The sequence below is a fragment of the Clupea harengus genome, chromosome 4, assembly GCF_900700415.2.
Source record: "Clupea harengus chromosome 4, Ch_v2.0.2, whole genome shotgun sequence".
NCBI lineage: Eukaryota > Metazoa > Chordata > Actinopteri > Clupeiformes > Clupeidae > Clupea > Clupea harengus.
The window spans coordinates 24,176,384-24,199,154 of NC_045155.1; the positions used below are offsets into that span (position 1 = coordinate 24,176,384).

At 45.5% G+C, this 22,771-nt stretch overlaps 1 protein-coding gene and 1 long non-coding RNA gene across 2 annotated transcripts; one reads left to right on the plus strand and one right to left on the minus strand.

The window, feature by feature from the left end:
- Positions 1-86: 86 nt before the first annotated feature.
- On the minus strand, positions 87-21,983 carry LOC122132854 (peptidyl-prolyl cis-trans isomerase H-like). Its single transcript, XM_042707536.1, has 6 exons — positions 21,770-21,983; positions 1,523-1,587; positions 1,321-1,344; positions 612-656; positions 370-412; positions 87-95 (listed from the first exon to the last, which is right to left on the minus strand). Exons 1-6 carry the CDS (start codon positions 21,833-21,835, stop codon positions 87-89), a joined length of 252 nt encoding a protein of 83 aa, XP_042563470.1. The 5' UTR covers positions 21,836-21,983.
- Positions 7,169-12,690, plus strand: LOC116220343. The gene is made up of 3 exons (XR_004163593.1): positions 7,169-7,286; positions 8,053-8,195; positions 12,587-12,690. It is a non-coding gene; the product is annotated as an uncharacterized LOC116220343 (long non-coding RNA).
- Positions 21,984-22,771: the final 788 nt, after the last annotated feature.

Here is a 22,771-nt window from a genome sequence, read left to right on the forward strand (position 1 = left end):
GATCTTTGTGTAAATGACCAAAGTGTAGCTGCCTAATGCTTGAGAAAGCGTGGGAACCAAAGTGTGAAGGAGAGATGGGTATGCCTTCATGAACACTGCGAAGTGACACACACACACTGCGGAGTGAAAGATGAGCTTCCTTAAAGCCCAAACCTGCTCATCACACACACACACACACACTGCGGAGTGAAAGATGAGCTTCCTTAAAGCCCAAACCTGGGGGGGGGGGACGGGTCGGATATGAGCTCTGCTGAAAACTAATACCACACACACACACACACACACACACACACACACACACACACACACACACACACACACACACACACACACACACACACACAGGGTCAGTTTGTAGGCTTTACTCACATTAACAAAGTCTCCTCCCTGGATCATGAAGTCCTTTATCACCCTGTCAGGAAACAGCAGCTCTGTCAACATGGCACTACACACAACTTACATGTGCGGACACACACACAATTTACATGTGCGGACACCACACACAGACACACACATATAAACACACACACACACACACACTAACGTATATATATAAAACACACAAACACTCATATAAACACACGCGCACACACACACACACACACACACACCTGTGGAACGTGCAGCCTTTGAAACCGACGGGGACACCATCTTTCCTGAGAAGAAGAAAAAAAAACCTTTCAGACAGACACAGACACACATTCTAGTAGCATGGTGATGCTTGAGCGATTTACGCCCTTTAAGTCCTTGATGTGTTTTTGTTCTCCGATCAAACATGTGAACACACACGCGTGTGAATATAGAATATAATATAAACATGTGAATACACACGCGTGTGAATATAATATAAACGTGTGAATATAGAATATAATATAAACATGTGAATACACAAGCGTGTGAATATAGAATATAATATAAACATATGAATACACACGCGTGTGAATATAATATAAACGTGTGAATACACACGCGTGTGAATATATAATAATATAAACATGTGAATACACACACGTGTGAATATAGAATATAATATAAACATGTGAATACACACGCGTGTGAATATAGAATATAATATAAACATGTGAATACACACGCGTGTGAATATAGGAGAATATAATGCGGTTAGTTCAAACCGTCTCCCATGCATACTACAGGCAGGTCTCCCATGCATAATACAGGCAGGTCTCCCATGCATACTACAGGCAGGTCTCCCATGCATACTACAGGCAGGTCTCCCATGCATAATACATCACTAGACACTAACAGGATGGATCTAAAAGAAACAGTTTAATAATCATTAAACATTAAATCCTTCATTACCTGAACTCTCCCGTGCAAAACTGCCTGCAAGAGGGAAAAAAACACAAATCAAATCCAGAGGAATGTCTTAGGTGTCATCAGAGCCATATGACCATAGGCCAGATCCAATAGCACACCAAAAACAACTACCACTGTATTTGTGTGTGTACGTGTGTGTGTGTGTGTGTGTGTGTACGTGTGTGTCTGTGCAAAACCTGCATACCGAAAGTTCTCTGCCGTTTTTGGAACAACATCTGCAAACAACTCAATCTTCAATCTTCCGATATCCTGAAAAACAAGATGAAGGTTCAGCCTCTGAGTGTGACCCCCATCTGCGTGTGACCCCCATCTGCATGATCAGCTCTGTGAAGCACCTGATCACAGGCGTAAAGTTATTGTGCTCTGGCCGGACGGATATGAAGCCAGTTCAGTGTGTGTGTGTTCAGTACAGTTCAGTTCTTGTGACTCTGGCCGGACGGATATGAAGCACCGGATCACAGGCGTAAGGCTGGGGGGTGGTGTGTGTGTGTGTGTGTGTGTGTGTGTGTGTGTGTGTGTGTGTTCAGTACAGTTCAGTTCTTGTGACTCTGGCCGGACGGATATGAAGCACCGGATCACAGGCGTAAGGCTGGGGGTGGTGTGTGTGTGTGTGTGTGTGTGTGTGTGTTCAGTACAGTTCAGTTCTCTTGACTCTGCCCGGACGGATATGAAGCACCGGATCACAGGCGTAAGGCTGGGGTGTGGGTGTGTGTGTGTGTGTGTGTGTGTGTGTGTGTGTTCAGTTCAGTTCTTGAAGTTCATCTTTATTTCCATCTCATGGGCACATCGTTGGTCCTACCAATAAAGCAATGCCTATGTCCATCATAGTAGTCTGTGTGTGTGTGTGTGTGTGTGTGTGTGAGTATGTGTGTATGGACTGATGTGTGTGCGTGTGTAAGTAGTGATAGACACCCTGTCTAGCTCTCTCCACAGATAGACACCCTGTCTATCTCTCTCCACAGATACACCCTGTCTATCTCTCTCCACAGATACACCCTGTCTAGCTCTCTCCACAGGTAGTCGGACGTCCAGAGCAAGTGAACGCTCCCTCACTGTAGTAGAGACAGAGACAAGGCCTAGTCAGTCAATGTGTGTGTGTGTGTGTGAGTGAATGTGCCTAGTCAGTCATGCTGCTTTTTTCTGAAGAGAAAGTTTCATTAGTCTAGAGCAGTGGTTCTCAAAGTGGGGGGCGCGAACACTCTCCAGGGGGGGCGCAATGTCACAGACGGAGAAAAAAAAAAACTACCACCGACCTGTCACTGGTTAGTGAAAGCTCCCTCAGTGGCGAAATGCAAGGGGCTGGACTGACCCAAACAAATCAAATACGGTTTTGCTCCTGATCCACCAATCAAAACGGAGTTTTATCATAATTTAACGCGAGTTGCACCTAAGTTTCCGAGTATAAAAAAAACCCCGCAGGCATAGGTAAGCGCTCACCCTGAGACGACACTGCAGAGTTTGTTCAATTTCTCTTGTTTCCTGTATCATTCAGATATTCATTGCTTTATAAACAGTCTTTTTAAAGACTCACTCCTTCCTTAGTAATACCTTACTGCGCTTGCAGTAGGTCTATTCGTAGCCTATTCTAAGGAGTAATTTGCTCCACAGTCTTTTGAAAAAGCTCGTAGCCCCGAGAGCTAGCCTAGCTAGCTACCTTCTTCCAACTGCAGCTAGCCCTTTTCTCCTTAACACCTACCTTTACATTTTTGTATCATCCACCGTGTTGCAACAAATAAAACACCAGCACTTGAATACTATTTTGTGCTGTCCCTGTCTACATTGTGTACAGTTAGTTTTGTTAGGAATCATTGCCTAGCACAGCCTTATCCATTATTCGTGTCGTTCACAACCACACATACAAGAACACGACGTTGAAATTAGAACTTTATTAACTTCACACACACTGTATCAGCAAACAAACACAACTATGGACGCGTTTCTGATTCGTAAGTCAGAAAGAGAAGCCTGTGGACTTCTTTAAACATGAACGTGATGGCCTCCAGCAACAACGAACCACCATCTCCAAGCAGTGTCTGGAGGCATCTTATGTAGTTGGTCATAGAATTGTTAAGCTTGGCCAACCCCATACAATTGCCAAAACACTGATTTTGCCGGCCGCGCAAGACGTGTAGAATAGGAGCTAAACTTAGCGCAATACTTATATCAAATGACATTGTATCACGCCGAATATCAGAAATCAGTTTGGGTCCTATTTCAAAGAGGACTACCGTTCATTCGCCTAAGTTCGGGATCCATTTCTCTGCTCAGCAGACGAGCTGTCAATAGACATGAAAGAGCAGCTGAAGAGTGACAGTAGACTTAAGCATCTCCCCTATTTCGTCATTCTGGATAGCAATGATCAGCTTTGCGACATAGCCTTAAAAATGCTCCTCCTTTTCGCGTCGACATATTTGTGCCAGGCAGGCTTTTCAAGACTGACTGCGCTCAAAACTAAATACCGCAACCGCGCACAGATCGAGGATGACCTGAGGATATGTTTGTCAAACATTGCCCCAAGATTTGAGAACCTTTGCAGTGCAAAGCAGGCTCATGTCTCACATTGACAGACCTGTAGGATTTTTTTTGTAAAGATCACAAGAAGCCCATAATAATAACAGTATCCAAATGATAGCAATAATAACACTAATTATTATTATTATGATAATAATACAATAATAATAATTGGTCGATAATCATTAATTATAATAATAATAACATAATGATGGTGATAATAATGAATAGCCTACTAATAGGCCTACTATTACTGATAATAATAATAACAATAATAATAATAATAATAATAATAATAATAAATAGTTATAATAATTGTCTGTATGGGCCTAACAATAGCCTAACATTGACATGTCAGGCCTATCAATAACAATATGCTATCTATCTATCTATCTATCTATATATGGTGGTGTAGTTGAGGGTGGTGGCGGCGGGCCGCGCGCTGGGGGGGCCCCAACTACCCCTAACCAGCTTTGGGGGGGCCCAGCTTGCAAAAGTTTGAGAACCCCTGGTCTAGAGGCTAAATAAATAGTCTATTGTTTAAAGGGTGAAAAATAAATAGTCTATAGTTTAAAGGGTGATAAATAAATAGTCTATTGTTTAAAGTGTAATAAATAAATAGTCTATTGTTTTAAGGGAAGATACATTTTTTTCTTAAACATAAAGGACACTGAAACCGTATCGTTACTGTGGCCCAGAAACCGTGATGCATACCGAACCGCGGGGCCACTGTGCCACGGCATCCCTAACACACACACACACAATATATAAGGTTTGTATTTATGAGTGTGGGTGTGTGTGGGCTGATGAATGTGGGCCTTAGCTGAGCATAATGAAGAGTGAGTGACAGAGCTGTTACTGTCACTGGTGTGTGTGTGTGTGTGTGTGTGAGCGAGTGACGGAGTTGTAACTGTCACTGGTGTGTGTGGTACGAGGGGGCAGGAGGGGGGGGGGGGGGGGGGGGGTCAGAGCGCCTGAAAAGAGTCATTTGTTCCTCAGATTCATCATCAGAACACACCCCCCATACATACATACACACACACACACACACACACCCACACACAGGACTTAGCAGTAGGGGACCGGAGCAGAGACACTCTGATGAGTTGGGAACACCGCAGATGAGCATGGAATACAAGAACACAAGAACACTGGAACACTAGCCTAAGGCTGGCGCGGAACACGGTCACTAGGAACGGAACGCTGTGGGGACGGAACACCGAGTGGCCTGTGGGACAGGCGTCGACTCAGCTCACTATAAGGTAACTCCTTAGCAACACTCCTTAGCGACACTCCTTAGCAACACTCCTTAGCAACACACCAGAAGAGTGAGGAGTGGCCGTCACCAGCAGAGACGCGTGGGGACCAGAGACCTGGCAGGACACGGCAGTGAGAGCCCTTGTGGGGTGACCATCAGCTCATGCCAGCCCATCCCAGCCCATCCCAGCCCGCGGTCCTCATGCCCTCAGAGGGGAGAGACTCGGTGCTCCTCTCTGACCTCCACCTAAGGAGTTCCACAGGGCGTCAGCCAGGCACATTCCAAGAGACAGGTTTACATTGCCTTCCCTAAAGCCGTTTGTAAAGGTGGATGTGTATTTGTATTGTTTGCATGAAATCGGAGACCTGAGGCGGACTGAAACCCGGCCACTGCCCACACAGGGCGATTCTCGCAGGGCAGCTTCAGGTTGTGGTGCAGGTTCTAGGTGTGGATCAGGTTCTAGGTGTGGTTCTGCTTGTCTGCCAGCAGGGGGAGTGGCGAGTGCATACGTGTGCCTAAAGAGAGGTACACCAGTGGGGGGGGAGTTTGTTGCATGGTGACATGGGTCATGGACGGCCAAACAAGTGATCCCCATCACAGCCATTAGCTGAGAACACACACACACACACACACACACACACACAGGAGAAGAACAGGAGACATGAACACATAGCAACCACAGCGCCTCGTGTTTTAGAGAACCACATAGGCAGTGGGAGGAAGAGGCGTAACCCCTAACGGCACGGCAAAGCCAGGGCATCACACACGCCATAGGCAAAACTCCACTTCTACACACACACACACACACACACACACACACACACACACTGTACCAGTGTCACGCCATAGGCAAAACTCCACTTCTACACACACACACACACACACACACACACACACACACACACACACACATACAGACACACACTGTACCAGTGTCACGCCATAGGCAAAACTTCACTTCTACACACACACACACACACACACACACACACACACTCACTCACTCAAACACACACACATACACTTACACACACTGTACCAGTGTCACGCCATAGGCAAAACTCCACTTCTACACACACACACACACACACACACACACATTATATATTTATTTATATAGCGCCATAACAATACAATTGTCTCTAGGCGCTTTACAGAGCCCAGAGCCTGAACCCCCTTAGTGCAAGCACAATGGCAACAGGGGCAAGAAAAAAACTCCCTGTTAGTCAGGAGGGAATCTTAAGCAGAACCACGGCACATAAGGGGGGACCCATCTCCTTTAGTTAAAATGATCCATTAAATCGTCTACTGAGTCTGATGGTTGACTCAAGGTTTTTGAAAGTGCCTGTTCAAAGAGAACACCAGTGTGATCATTTATGATTCTCTTTCCTACCATCGCACAACTGTTCTGAATTTGTGGGGACATAAATACATCAAAGAAGATGCAGAAATGATCAGACAATGCCAAATCCTTGACAACTATAGTGATGTTAAGACCCTTTGTAATGACAAGGTGAAGTGTATGGCCATGAGAGTGTGTTGGTCCCTGTACATGTTGTGTTAAGTGGAAAGTGTCAATTAGTGTGAGTAGTTCGTTGGCATAGTTATTGAATTATCTACATGCAAATCCCCTGATACAATGAGACAGTCAAATTCTAAATAGATGGCTGACAACAATTCACCTTCTTCTACAAAAACTTTAGGCGCCCGGACACCTTTTGCCATGGCAGCACCAGTCTAGTTAAACCAGTTTTGAAAAACCTCAGGCTAAGGTGTGTGTGTATTCAAATAACTTCCTTTTCAAAAGGGGCAGGGTACACACAGACGTGAGACCCACCCCCTAGCTCACCATAAAAGGCTGTGGGAGGAGCTTCCCTATTCATACACTTACAATAAACCAACCTGGGCACTCTCACTCCAAGGCAGATCCACACAGACACACACACACACCTGGGCACTCTCACACACACACACACCTGGGCAGTCTCACACACACACACACACACCTGGGCAGTCTTACTCCAAGGCAGATCCACACAGACACACGCACACCTTGGCAGTCTCACAGACACACACACACCTGGGTACTTTCACTCCAAGGCAGATCCACACAGACACACACACACAGGAGGACAGTCGTTGTTCTCTCACCGGCACCTGCTTCAGCTCCTGTATGACGGTAAAGTACTGACTCTGCTTCCGTTCCGTCATGAAGATGTTTGCTCTTTGCCCTGCTAGGTTTGTGGTGGAAGTGTGTTACAGGTCAGGTTTCTGTTACTGATGGTACAGTGCTAATGTATGCATCTCTCCATCCTGCTACTCAGGTTGCCTTTAGCATCTGGTGCCTGCCTACTGAGGTTCCCTTTAGCATCTCTCCATCCTGCTACTGAGGTTGCCTTTAGCATCTCGTGCCTGCCTACTGAGGGTGCCTTTAGCATCTGGTGCCTGCCTACTGAGGGTGCCTTTAGCATCTCGTACCTGCTACTGAGGTTGCCTTTAGCATCTCGTGCCTTTAGCATCTCGTGCCTGCCTACTGAGGGTGCCTTTAGCATCTCGTACCTGCTACTGAGGTTGCCTTTAGCATCTCGTGCCTTTAGCATCTGGTGCCTGCCTACTGAGGTTGCCTTTAGCATCTCTCCATCCTGCTACTGAGGTGGCCTTTAGCATCTCGTGCCTGCCGCAACCGTGGCTCTGCGCTGACGCTAGTAACTGCTTAGTTTCACGTTTCTTTGTGATGAACACAGGCTGATTAACTAATAAAGCACTTGGACGACTACACTAACACGTCACATAATGTTAACAGACCATGATGGCATGTGTTGGTTTTGATTGGTTTGTTGGTTATCTGTGGAACACTGTGTATTCACCCTCCACCACACACACACTTTTGAATCACTGTGGTTATCTTTAGACATCATACTGACTTCAGTTTCTCCCTGTATTAGGGCAGCACCACATGGATGTGATCTTGCATTAGAAGGCAAAGCCTCTGGATCATCTCCAGCCCACCGACCTCAGTTTGTCCTCTCTGGGGGGCCACATGACCCCTGGGCGCCACGGAGACCCAAGACTGAGTCATATCTGAAAGGTAAGGACCAATGGACAGGGGGTCCTGGGTTTCTGTTGTCAAACGGCCGAGCCAGAGGAAAAGTGAAATGTGCCCGTGACTGTTCTGAATCTGAATCCACACATCTTACAGTGTGTGCGTGTCTGTGTCTGATGTGAAGCTCTGGTCTGTGTGTGAGTGTGAGTGTGTGTGTGTGTCTGATGTGAAGCTCTGGTCTGTGAGTGTGTGTGTGTGTGTGTCTGATGTGAAGCTCTGGTCTGTGAGTGTGTGTGTGTGTGTGTGTGTGTGTGTGTGTGTGTGTGTGTGTGTGTGTGTGTGTGTCTGATGTGAAGCTCTGGTCTGTGAGAGTGTGTGTGTGTGTGTGTGTGTGTGTCTGATGTGAAGCTCTGGTCTGTGAGTGTGTGTGTGTGTGTGTGTGTGTGTGTGTGTATGTGTGTCTGATGTGAAGCTCTGGTCTGTGAGTGTGTGTGTGTGCGTGTGTGCGTGTGTGTGTGTGTGTGTGTGGGTCTGATGTGAAGCTCTGGTCTGTGTGTGTGTGAGTGTGAGTGAGTGTGTGTGTCTGAAGTGAAGCTCTGGTCTGTGAGTGTGTGTGTGTGTCTGATGTGAAGCTCTGGTCTGTGAGTGTGTGTGTGTGTGTGTGTGTGTGTGTGTGTGTGTGTGTGTGTGTGTGTGTCTGATGTGAAGCTCTGGTCTGTGTGTGAGTGTGAGTGTGTGTGTGTGTGTGTGTCTGATGTGAAGCTCTGGTCTGTGTGAGACTGTTCTGAATCTACACATCTTACAGCGATGACCCCATGCGCTGTAAATGAACAATATTGTGTACAGAAATCAATCGTTAAATAAATAACATCTAACAGAAGATCCTTAAAGCGGCCGCTGTGGGCACACCTCTGAGCTACTACAGAGTGTCCATTTTGGAATCAGAAATCAAGGCCATTTCATTAAAGAGGGACGAGTGTGTGTGTGTGAGTGTGTGTGATGTGAAGCTCTGGTCTGTGTTTGAGTGTGAGTGTGTCTGATGTGAAGCTCTGGTCTGTGTTTGAGTGTGAGTGTGTCTGATGTGAAGCTCTGGTCTGTGTGTGAGTGTGTCTGATGTGAAGCTCTGGTCTGTGTGTGACTCTGATGGAACTCCTGTCAAGTTACATCCATAGTGGAAACCCTGTTGAGCGCCAGCTCTTGCGTGAAGAGGTGACTTTGGTATTGCTGAGCCGAGCTCACACACACACACACACACACACACACACACACACACACACACACACACACACACACACACACACACACACACACACACACACACACACACACACACACACACACACACACACACACACACACACACACACGAAGAATATTGCAGGGGATTTTGGCTAATTTTTTTGGTCCGCTACCCACACGGTTAGCTGTGTTGCTCATTTCACGAATGCACGATCCTTACAAGTTGTACCTCGTTGTAAAGGTGACTAATCAGGCTTTCCAACTATATAAAATACAATACCAATTGGTATTATTAAAGGGGAGGAATAATCGACTGAAATAACGTTTCCGAACTTTTTTTGAGGAGTTAATATATTTGGTGATACGTCACATAACCAAATGATGACCAATATGATACTTTACATCATTTGAATACTTATGTGATCTCACTAAGGGTTCTCCTCATCATGTGAATGTCTGTGTGATCTCACTAAGGGTTCTCCTCATATTTTGTTAGCAACTATATACACAAGGGTCCAAAACTCTCAGCTGAAGTTTGATTTTATATAGTTTATATAGTTTGGATATTCCAGAAACCAGTTCTGCTGAGGAACTAAAGGCAGTTCTGGACAGCATCAGCCTGATGGAGCATGTGCAGTGGCCAACTGTTGCTCTTGCTCTTGCTCATAGCCTGAACTTTGGCATCACAAAGTGAAAGTTCACAAAGTTCACAAACCATCAAGGATGGACACATCCTCTGCCTTATCTAATCATTTCTCGTTATCTATATTTAAGTGTATAACCCACCTTTACAACAGATCTATGACGGATAAAAAAAAAAAGAGTCATAAACAATCTTTCAAGGACCTTGAGTCAACTGTAAGACTGTAGATCATTTACTGAAAAATTGAAATTGCTCCAGTAAAAGTTAAGACAGAACATAACGTCACCATGGACACCAAGTCCAACTGAAACTCTTCAAAAAGAGAGCGGAAGAAGACGGAAGGAAAAGGGCGCAAACACAGACTCTTAATGCATAAAGAAATGCTTCACACATACAGAGTGTGTGTGTGTGTGTGTGTGTGTGTGTGTGTGTGTGTGTGAGATGCTCCACACATACAGTATAATACTGAAATATGCAAAGCAAGACAGTCTTTCTTCTCCAACATCATCAGTAGAAATATACCCAATACTCATGTGCCATGTTCAGCAGCAGAGAAGTTAACTAACCCCTCTTCACAGTTGGGGCCTAAACTTCTATCTGATAATATGGTCTTTTTTTCAAAGGTTTCCATTCTCTTTTTATTACTTTTAGATTTTGCCGATTTATGTTCATTGGTCTTAGACATTTTCTTTCAACTTATATATATTAGTTTGAGCTTTTTCGTATTCATTTAGCAGATGTGTTCATCCAAAGTTACTCAATACTTATTTATCCAGGAAATGTTAACTATCCAGGAAATGTTAACCATCACTCATCTCATTACTGCATCTCAGCATTCCATCGTCAGCTTCTCTGATCCTTCTCTGGTGGTTCCGTCTCCCTTTATTGCTGTTTTCATTGAGGGGATGTGATGTCATAACAGAACAATCATTGGCCTCTCAACAAAATACCCTTTGTACTGCAAAGGTCGTTTTCACCATGCATTTACTGATAAGCCATAAGTGAACATGTTGTCCTTCCTCGCTCTTAGGAACATGCCTGCCTGCACGAATACTTTTAAAGTCTTGGTCCTTGGTCCACACACACACACACACAGGGCTCATGGCCACACACACACACACACACACACACACACACACAGGGCTCATGGCCACACACACACACACACAGCTCACTTTTAAAGTCTTGGTCAGACCAACATAAAGGTCAAGGGTCACCCTTACAATAAAGTCGTAGTAGTCACTTGTTATCACATTTTGATTCAAGTAGAACAGTTCCAAATGACCTGAAGCCCAGTAGAAGAGTTCCAAATGAGCTGAAACCCTGAGGATGAGCCCAGGTAGGTTCATCCTGCAGCTGCTGACAGGGCTGGGCTCATGGCCACACACACACACACACACACACACACACACACACACACACACACACACACGGCTCATGGCCTGGGCACCATAGAGGGTTACACATTAACCCAGCAGGCATAGCGACGCGGGGCCTAGGCGGGGGCTGGGGTGGGCACACTAACCCCCCCCACACACACACACACACACTAACCCCCACCCCTACTCTACACCATAGAGAGTGTACTCACACAAACTAACCCCCCCCCCACACACACACACACACACACACACTAACCCCCACCCCTACTCTACACCATAGAGAGTGTACTCACACAAACTAACCCCCCCCCCACACACACACACACACACACACACACTAACCCCCACCCTACACCATAGAGAGTGTACTCACACAAACTAACCCCCCCCACACACACACACACTAACCCCCACCCTACTCTGCACCATAGAGTGTACTCACACACACTAACCCCCCCCCCCCCCCACACACACACACACACTAACCCCCCCCCCCCACACACACACACACACAAACACACTAACCCCCCCCCCCCACACACACACACACACACACTAACCCCCACCCTACTCTGCACCATAGAGAGTGTACTCACACACACTAACCCCCCCCCCCCCCCCACACACACACACACACACACACACACACTAACCCCCCCCACACACACACACACACAAACACACTAACCCCCCCCCCCCCCCACACACACACACACACACACACACACAAACACACTAACCCCCACCCTACTCTACACCATAGAGAGTGTACTCACACACACTAACTCCCCCCCCCCACACACACACACACAAGCACACTAACCCCCCCACACACACACACACAAACACACTAACCCCCCCCCACACACACACACACAAACACACTAACCCCCACCCTACTCTACACCATAGAGAGTGTACTCACACACACTAACTCCCCCCCCCCACACACACACACACAAGCACACTAACCCCCCCCACACACACACACACACACACACACACACACACACTAACCCCCACCCTACTCTACACCATAGAGAGTGTACTCACACACACTAACTCCACCACCTCATTATGACATGTTGCTGCTGTTGCTGCTAGACGCCATGTTGTTCTCTATTCATGTCAAATGACCCATCTGCCTTTGCTGTTCCCTTGATCTTCTACAGTGAGACGAGCCGACAGCCATGTTGCTGGGCAACCACAGCCTGTTGGCGATCATGCAGCAGTGGGCGGGGCCTGATGAGGAGAGGGCGGAGCACACGCTGCAGTACCTGTACCTGCTGCTGACCAAGGTCCTGCTCAACTCCTTCATGACGTCCTTCGCGCTGGGCAGCCTCTCACACTCCATCATGGGCTTCTGCTTCCTGTCGCTGTGCCTGGCCGACTTCCTGCTGGCGGGCGCACTGGCGGGCACCTGGCTGCTGGACGGGCACCGCGCCTCGTCTGTGGCCTTCCTGCTCACGCACGCCTCTGCCGTCTACTCCGCCCTGCCGCTGCCGGTGCTGGCGCTGGGGGCCCTGGACTACGCAGCCGTGGCCCGGCGGAGGATCCCCTGGACCGGAGGCGCCGCGAGTCGGGCCGGCGCCGTGCTGGGACTGTGGGTTCTGGCTGGGCTGCACTCCGCCTGGCACACCGACCCGTCTGTGTTTGCGGTCGAGCTGGAGGCGGAGCCGGGCACGCTGGCGCTGGTGTGTGAGGTGCAGGCGTCGCGCCAGGTCAGCCTCTTCTGCCTGACGCTGCTCGTGGGCATCAGCCTGGCGCTGGGGTGGCGCCTCCCTGACGTCTGGCGCTGGGCGCGCCAGGCCGACCGCCTGTCTGTGGAGACGGAGCGACACGGACCCGTGTCGCCCCCCAGAGACCTGCCCATCAGCATCTCCGTGGAGGTGGGGGAGGAGGTGCGGCGGCGGCCTCCGCTCCTCCTCAGCGGCGCGCTGCTCCTCGCCCAGCACTGGGGCCCCTACCTGCTGGCTCACCTGAGCAGCGAGCTGCTGCGGCTGGACGTGCCAGCCTACGCCAGCGTCAACACGCTGTGGGTCAGCTGCGCCAACAGCCTGCTGGTGGGAGTGGTCTTCTGGAGCGAGGGTGGGCGCGAGACGGGCACCAGCACCCACCTGTGCATCTGTGACGCCTTCTGTGACTGGAGGATCTGCAGACACTTGAGTTGCCGTGGCAACGGCCCCCTGCCGCACAAACTGCCCCAGGAGCTGCAGGCTCCATCAGGAAGAAAACTGAAACCTTTGCTTCTACTCTGAGGGGCCGACACACGACTCTCACACACACACGATTCTGACACACACACGGCTCTGACACACACACGACTGACACACACACAAGACTCTGACACACACACACGGCTCTGACACACACACGGCTCTGACACACACACGACTGACACACACACACACGACTCTGACACACACACGATTCTGACACACACACGATTCTGACACACACACGACTCTCTCACACACACGGCTCTGACACACACACGGCTCTGACACACACACGGCTCTGACACACACACGGCTCTCACACACACACTGCTCTCACACACACACGGCTCTCACACACACACGGCTCTCACACACACAGCTCTCTCACACACACGGCTCTGACACACACAGCTCTCACACACACAGCTCTCACACACACGACTCTGACACACTCCTGTGCTACACACACCTGTGGTAAACACACCTGTGCCACACACACCGGTGTTACACACATCAGTCACAAGTCAGATCCCCAGAGTATACTGCTGCTCCACAGACCTGTGCTACACACACCAGAGTACATATACTGCTGTTACACACACCTGTGCTCCACACACACCTGTGCTCCACACACACTTGTGCTCCACACACCAGAGTATACTGCTGCTCCACAGACCTGTGCTACACACACCAGAGTACATATACTGCTGTTACTCACACCTGTGCTACACACACACCTGTGCTCCACACACCAGAGTATACTGCTGCTCCACACACCTGTGCTACACACACACCAGAGTATACTGCTGCTCCAAACACCTGTGCCACAAACACCAGAGTATACTGCTGCTACACACACTCCTGTGCTAGACACACCAGAGTATACTGCTGCTCCACACCAGTCACGGTGTCAGATTGTATCAGATTGTGGACTACTAGGAGCAAATGAGTGCTTGATGCGCAATCAACTCTCTTAAGGATTAAAAGGTTAATGTTGCTATTGGTTGTAAAAATGTGAAGTTAGACTTTAAAGATCCCACTTGGTTGTGTTTCATGGAGGATGACAGAGGGTAGTCTTGGGGTAGAGTGACTGATGATGATGATGATGGTGATGGTGGTGATGGTGGTTGTGATTATTATTATTATTATTGGATGCAATAAAGATGATGACGATGGTACAGGTGATTTTAATGAGTTATTTGGTCGCTTGATGGTTTTCGTGTCAGTGATTGAGCGACACACCACCTATCATCTAGGGCTGAACGATTTGGGGAAATAATCTAATTGCGATTTTTCCCCACAATATTGCGATTGCGATTTAATATGCAATTTTTTTATTTTATCCTAATTTTTTACCCAACAAATCGTAATGAATGATTTCAATATGACCAACACAATATTAGATACATTTAGGGTAAAATATTATTTCCCACAATTAAAATTTGTATTTAACTGCTCATTACAGAATCAAGAACAACAAATCGGTGGCTTTGCCACTGTGCATTTAAGTAAGTATTCTTACAAAGTCATTGTAAGAATAAACACAAGGCATGCACTTTTTAAACACTGTGTGCAAAATGTACCATCTTCTTTTTTTTTTTTAAGATCACGTTTTTAATCGCGAACGTTGCGGTTAGAAAATCGCGTTCTATCATATCGCGATTAAATCGCAAATGCAATTAATCGTTCAGCCCTACTAGGGCTGGGCGATATGAGCTAAAATTCATATCACGATATTTTCCACTGTCCAGACGATATCGATATGATATCACGATATATGACGAAAAAAAATCTGAATCACATTTTAATAGCCCTTCTTAGCTAAATGACATTAGTTAAGACAAAATATGTCATCATGAAAAGTAAAAATCAAATAATGATAAAATAAATATGTATCTACTGATGTGCTACAAATGTAATTTCTGTATGATTCCAATCATTTCAAGCATTTTTATAATCAAAAATCGCTGAATTTGCGCGTCCTGTTCAAACAGAGAGGAGACATGCGAGGTGAGGCAGCGACGAGCAGCGTCTCATCTCAGATTGTGCAATCCCTCACTAACTGGGTTGAGAGCATGCCTTTTGCTTTCTCGTTGTTTGTCACCACTGTAGTATTTGTGGACACTTGTATTATATGTCCTTTCTATCCATAGAATAGGTAATGTATTTCACGTATGTGTAGAACCTATTTAGTCTTGCTGATCTGACATAAACCCGCATAGCAGTGAAAAAGCACTGAGGGGAGGCAAACATTACCTCTGTCTCAATGAAGGGGGCGTGCGCGAGAGCCTGAAACTGGACTTTCAATCGAAACGTGAAAAGTTAAATAATGGGAGACCAATGCCGGAGCTAAGGGTATGCTTCAAACAACGGGACAGAAGATAACTCGATCGAATACTCACCTTCAAAGCCAAATTGCTTTTGAAAAATGTTGGAACCTCAAGAATAGATTTGGCTTTGGACGAAGAGCGGAGACTAAATATTAGCATGAGCAATATTCGCTAACTCTCATTGATATCAGAGTGAGCCCTTGCTCTGTCGATTTCCCATAATTTTTCTTATGATTGTTTATATCTATGTGAAGCCATTTAACACCACACAAGTGGTTGTAATCACTTTGAACCAAAGACTGCTCTTTAATGGTGAGCTGATTTTGAGAAATTAAACTTTGCAGCTAAAGTTGTGTTTCCTGGTTATGGTTGTCGAATTGCTGTGCTAGCTAAGGAAACTTTTAATAACCTTAGCATAAACGATTTAAATGGAAGAGTTACATTTGCATGAAATGATAGCTAGTTATCTAACTGATGTTATAGTCTCCTCGATTTAATCATAAAATTATAATGGGAAAGGTAGAAACCCTCAGGGTGCCTGTGCAACTTCGTATGAAAGAGTTCATATTCACACGTATTAACACGAGTTCATCACAAGCTAGCAGCTGCCAACTGTGTACCTTACCTATGTGGGTTAAGAATGATGATATGAAATATGATAAACAACCAGTAGACAATGTGCAAGCTGCCAATTGAATGGTGATTTAACAGGTTGCTGGTACACCTTTGGCTAAAACAACACGGCGACACAACTGTCTATTATTCTTATTTGGTTGAGGTCGGAGCTTTTTAACCCAAACCAGTTCCAAACGACTTTCTTTTTAACCAATTCGTCATCATCCTGCTCTTGAGCAACATCACTTTTTGCGTGTTCGCTCATTCTCGATTGTTCACGTATGCACTTATAATAAGCTATATATGTATATATATTTTAGTACGTAGCCTGCCTACTAACTTCAGCTGCCTGCACGCTTGTTTGCTGCTAGCACTACATGCGCGCAACAAATTCATGCACCGTCCGCTCATAAAAATAGGTCAACATATTAACATACATTCTTTTTTTCGTAAGAACTAAGAAAGGTTAGATTAAAATAAAAAAAGATGTAGCTACTTAGTACTATCACTCAGTTGAAATTTGGAACAAAACAATATAAATGCCAAATTCGAATTTATGAATTATGAATTATGAATAAATCGCGGTATCCACGGAACACGGTATATACGGAACTGATGGTCTTCCCAGCCAAACAGGTCATCCACCACAACATCAAGATCAATACTGACTCTTTATCTCTTGCTCCATCCAAAACAGCAAGAAACCTCGGGGTCATTATTGATGACCAACTGACCTTCACGGCCCACATCGCCTCTGTCTCCAGGTCGTGCCGCTTTGCGCTATACAACATCCGCAAAATCAGGCCGTACCTAACCCAGTATGCCACCCAGCTGCTGGTGCAAACCTTGGTGAGCTCCCGCCTTGACTACTGCAACGCCCTCCTAACGGGCCTGCCGGCTTGCGTGGTGAAACCACTACAGATGATCCAGAACGCGGCGGCGCGTCTGGTGTTCAACCAACCGAAAAGGGCACACGTCACCCCGCTACTCATCGAGCTCCACTGGCTGCCAGTAGCTGCTCGCATTAAGTTCAAGTCACTTATGCTTGCCTACAGAGTGCTTACTGGTTCTGCTCCCACCTACCTAAATGCTCTTGTAAGGGCAAATGTTACACCCAGGACGCTGCGCTCGTCTAGTGAGCGTCGTTTGGCACTGCCGTCCGTGCAAGCACGGCAATCCAGACTATTTTCATTTGTAGTTCCACGTTGGTGGAACGAACTGCCTAGTACTACCAGAGCAGGGGCGTCCCTCTCTACCTTCAAGAAGCTTTTGAAGACCCAACTCTTCAGAGAGCACCTCCCCTCCTAACTGGCACCTGACTAGCGCTTAACTTGCACTTCAGCAGTTACATTCCTGCACTTCTTTTTCCTCTTTTCTAGGTTGTTGTTTTTCTAATTCTCATGTAAAGTAGTATTTATTGTTACACCATGCTTTTTTATTGCTCTTAGCTTGACTGTTCTCTCCCTTGTACGTCGCTTTGGACAAAAGCGTCTGCTAAATGACTAAATGTAAATGTATTGCAAAATCCATATCATGGCGTGGCACAATACCGGTTTTTACTATCAAACCGGTATATCGCCCACTCCTAAGCCCTACTATCATCAGGGTGGCAATATTCCCAAAAGGGAGAGCAGCACTCGGACTCGGACATATTCATTTCCTGGTTCTGCTTCCAGCCATAGCATCTGTGCTCCCTTCAGGAGATGAAGGTCTATCAAATGATCCTTTATCCCTCCATCTAAAAATAGACATCTTTGCCCAGTCATACTCTACATGAGATCCAGGACACTATCAAACTTGACAAACATGGTAACATGGTAACCCCCACCCCAGACAAACATCACAGTGTTGGCATAAGACAGTTTGTACAGTTTAAGGACAATCATAATAAAAAAGGCAAACATACAGCTGACAGCCACATCATGAACATTCGTCCAATCACTACTCAGCTCACAGCCACATCATGAACATTCATCCAATCACTGCTCAGTTCACAGCCACATCATGAACATTCGTCCAATCACTGCTCAGCTCACAGTCACATCATGAACATTCGTCCAATTAGCGGTGGGCGATATGGCCAAAATCTTCTATCACGGTATTTGTAATTTTATATCACGGTTACGGTATATATCACGGTTTATTATACGTATGGTGACCAGATTTGAGTTTGTGAAAAAGAGGACACTTCAGCGGTGGCGAAATGTGTCCACAGACAGGCTTTACAGTATGATCATTTATTTAATGACCCTTAAGAACACTAAGGTGCAGAAACAATACTGCCTCAATAGGCTATTGGCCTAAGCAATAGTGGCCAGTATAGGCCTACTTTGTACTAAACATTTCCATTGAATCTTTAAATAATAAGATTAAAACAAAGTGCATGTAGTGGCATTTAGTCCAGTGCTTATGTGGCTTTCAGTGGTTCTTTAATGTACCTTCAGAAGATAAATCAAGTGTTAAAACTTTCTTTTCAATTTTTGTTCATATGTTAACGCAATAATGATGAGAATTTTTTTTTCTTATATGGCCACATATTAAAATAAGAAAATTTAGAAGTTGGCCATTACACATACGCCCCATTGACCGCTTCAGCCCGTTGCTGCGACGTGCCAACGTCGCCGCCATATTGGTGAGGTGAAGACTGGCCTGTAAACACACGCAAGTAAACGATGGAGCTGCGGTTTTTCTGGATAAAAAGCACTTTAGCGTTTACATTTCTAAACCGATTTCACTGAGTCGTTTTTATATTCAATGGTTTATGATCTACGTGGAGTACCAAAAAAAGTTTTGTCTCCATGTTACTTAGAATCTCGATCGTTAGGTTATAATCGCCATAGACATATATACATACATATGCTAATTTGTCTATGAAAATCGCTGCTAGACGCTCACTGTTCTTGTGCTCCCACAGCTCCTTCACTTCAAAAGTGCATCTTTAACTACTAATATTTGACCATCATTTAGAAAAATGGAACAGAATCTGCAAATAAATGGCTACACTAGACACTTTTCAGTCCATATTTTTCAGTAGGATTACTCAACAAGTAGGCATGACAGTCCTTGCAGGTCATGTGCTTAAAATGTTTTACTGGGTATCGTATTATACGGCTCTTCAGAATGTTCAAAAAAGTTCAGTTGATTTGAATGGGCCACCCCAACGTTTGCAGGTCTTTAATTTCTTTATATTCACTGCTGCGAAAAGGTAATGACCTGATCATTGGCAACGGGTTTTGTGCTTCTAATTCACGTCTTTCATATCATTCTGCAAGTAGTCCGGTCATTTAACGTCAGCACGTAATGGGTTGCTACGCAACACCTGAAACTTTAAAGTTCTATTTGCCTTATCACACGCGTGTCTGTATGGCAGGAGACTCTTTAGCACACGCGTGTCTGTATGGCAGGAGTCTTTAGCACACGCGTGTCTGTATGGCAGGAGACTCTTTAGCACACGCGTGTCTGTATGACAGGAGTCTTTAGCACACGCGTGTCTGTATGGCAGGAGACTCTATAGCACACGCGTGTCTGTATGACAGGAGACTCTTTAGCACACGCGTGTCTGTATGGCAGGAGACTCTTTAGCACACGTGTGTCTGTATGACAGGAGACTCTTTAGCACACGCGTGTCTGTATGGCAGGAGACTCTTTAGCACACGCGTGTCTGTATGGCAGGAGAGTCTGGCTGGTTATTCTCTTGGGTTTCAAACACAATAGCAGAGGAGGTGGAGAGGAGGAGAGAGACATACAGGTCACAGGCAAAGTGTGTCTGTAGTGACACCTGCTGGTCACCATCCTACAGCACCCTCAGAGACCCTACAGCACCCTCAGAGACTCCACAGCTAACTGGGCTTCAGCGCCCCCATGAGGCAGGGGAGGATGGTGCCTCACAACAACAGAATCACCAACTCACTGATAACTCACAAAACAGGCTGTGAAACCAATGCACAGCATCTACATGCATGGCACTCACATCGCATAATCTCTGGTCTTGAAGAAAAAGGCATGTTTGTAAGTTACTTTTTAAAATAATAAATAAAAATCGAACGGGACTGTCTATCTTCAATAGATGGTGACTAAAATTGCATTATCATCAATCCAAAAGTGGATTTTCAAGAAGGATGCTTTTCGCCCAGATTTCACATTACAGTCGTTCTCACCATACAAATCTGAAGTTAGAAAATACAGAATGTTCTGCTTCATTTCAGTTTCATGTTCAAGCAGCAATACGGAGTTCTGTTCGAAAACTAGCAAACTGGTATCTTTTGTCAGTATAGCTGGCAATGTCATGCTGTGAAAGCTTTTCTACCGCTTCTGCAGGGTATTCCACCCCGGTACACAGAACTACATAGGGCATATCCTGGATGGCTAGTGGGAAAGACACAGACCGTCCTTCACATGACCATATGCTATCAAAATGAATTTTTGGATGGTATCAAAACTAGTTGCCTCGAAAACCATACCTCAAAAGTGTCAAATAGTTGCATAGTGTTACTTTAAGTCTGATGCAACCTGAACCTGTTACAGACAGATAAACATGGCAGTAACTGATACTCTTGATTAAATTGTGTAAACTAATGGACTGATATCTTTCAACACTACTTCTGCTCGAAACCCTACATCCCTATGAGTAGACCAGCTGAGCGCCGGATGGAGGACCCTGCACTGTAATAGAATGGATGCTCTTGCGTGAAGGAAAAAGGAACGCGGTACATCAGATGCCTACCATGCATCAGGAAAGTTTGAGATAACGTTTGGGATTTTTTACAGAAATGGGCCGTTTTGAACCGAAACAAAATATTTCACACAATGACAATACAAACTAAGCATAAACATTCGTGCACATTCTAGAAGTTACAATCATGATCTCTTGTGATATAATTGAATTTAAAGTCATGTATCCTTAGCTAAATTAATGTATCCATTCATTGGGGGTACATTTAATCTGATGGAGCGTTTAAACTAATGTAACTTGGTTAAACACTGGATGACCTGCGATTATTAACAAAACTGCTTCAAATAAACGGATGAAACCCACAAGCTCATTTACTTTTGTTACTATTGTCTATCAAAGGCGAAAACTAGCTAACAAGATTCCTACAATATTCATGGGGCAGCGTTAGCTAGCAACGCTAGCTTGATTTACTTTGCGAGCTGACACCTTTCAGTTTAGTCTACAAAATGAACTCCTTACCTGCCCGCCGATGGTGACGTCAAAAAACACAATTGGGTTGTTTGGATTCGATGGCTGGACATTCATGTTGAAATCTAAAACGTTGTTCTCGTAATCTCGTAAATGTTAAAGTTAAAGTTAATAAACAGTACAGCGTGCAGTTGATTCGAGTCAACGTTTCGAATGGAAAGTACAAGTGCCGACAGAGTACATTTCTACGGAAGCTCACATAGGACAATCGACACTAGAGTTGAAAATAGATTAGATACCCCCCATTTGAACTTAATTATGTAGCAGATTAATTGCTATTACACGTAAGTAACTTTTATAACCACAATTACAAATAATACATTAAATAAATAAATAAATTAGGCCATTCCACAACAACGTAGTGCACCCGTGGGTCGCAGCTCTAGAACGGTCGGAATGGAAACGAGAGGATTTTAATAAACTGGCTGTCCAATTCAAAACGAGAATCGGTACATGATACAGTGCATACACTTCTGACATAGCAGAACGGTTCAGTCAAGCAATCTTACAAGTTTGTTAATGGTTGTAACCATGTAAAATATACACTGACCTCATAACAAAACAAACGAATTGTGAGTTTGCACTAATGCTGTGTTTGCACACACTCTCACGAGTATACTTCTACAGTCTACAGCGGTTAATTGCAAATTACAACATAATTTAATTCCTTTTTGAAGATGGTGGTCCTAGCTGTTGTTTTGGTTTGTCAGCAGTTGATTTCTTATACAATTGAAGATCTCTTCTTCTTCCATTTTGTCTTGTAGGGTAAAGAGTTCTTCCTTCAAGGCACATTCTAAGATTCAGTCTCGATTTTGCGAAAGGTTGATGTTTAAGCTCAATAGTCAATCAAATGACACCCCTTTCCTTCCGTGCTGAAGAAGCACAGTGTTGATTGCCTGAAATTGTTTATGGCTCGGTCTGAGCCACTATCTCTGTTTTTGGAGTTTTGTTTTTTTGCGCAAACACTAAACACAGCTAGAGGACAGTGAACAG

Coding starts and splice junctions, on each gene's coding strand:
- LOC122132854 (XM_042707536.1), bottom strand. CDS start 21,835: ATGAATGTCCAGCCATCGAATCCAAACAACCCAATTGTGTTTTTTGAC. Junction 1,588..21,769: donor ACGTCACCATCGGCGGGCAG/GTAAGGAGTTCA, acceptor CTTGTTTTTCAG/GATATCGGAAGATTGAAGAT. Junction 413..611: donor AAAGGCTGCACGTTCCACAG/GTGTGTGTGTGT, acceptor GTTTCCTGACAG/GGTGATAAAGGACTTCATGA.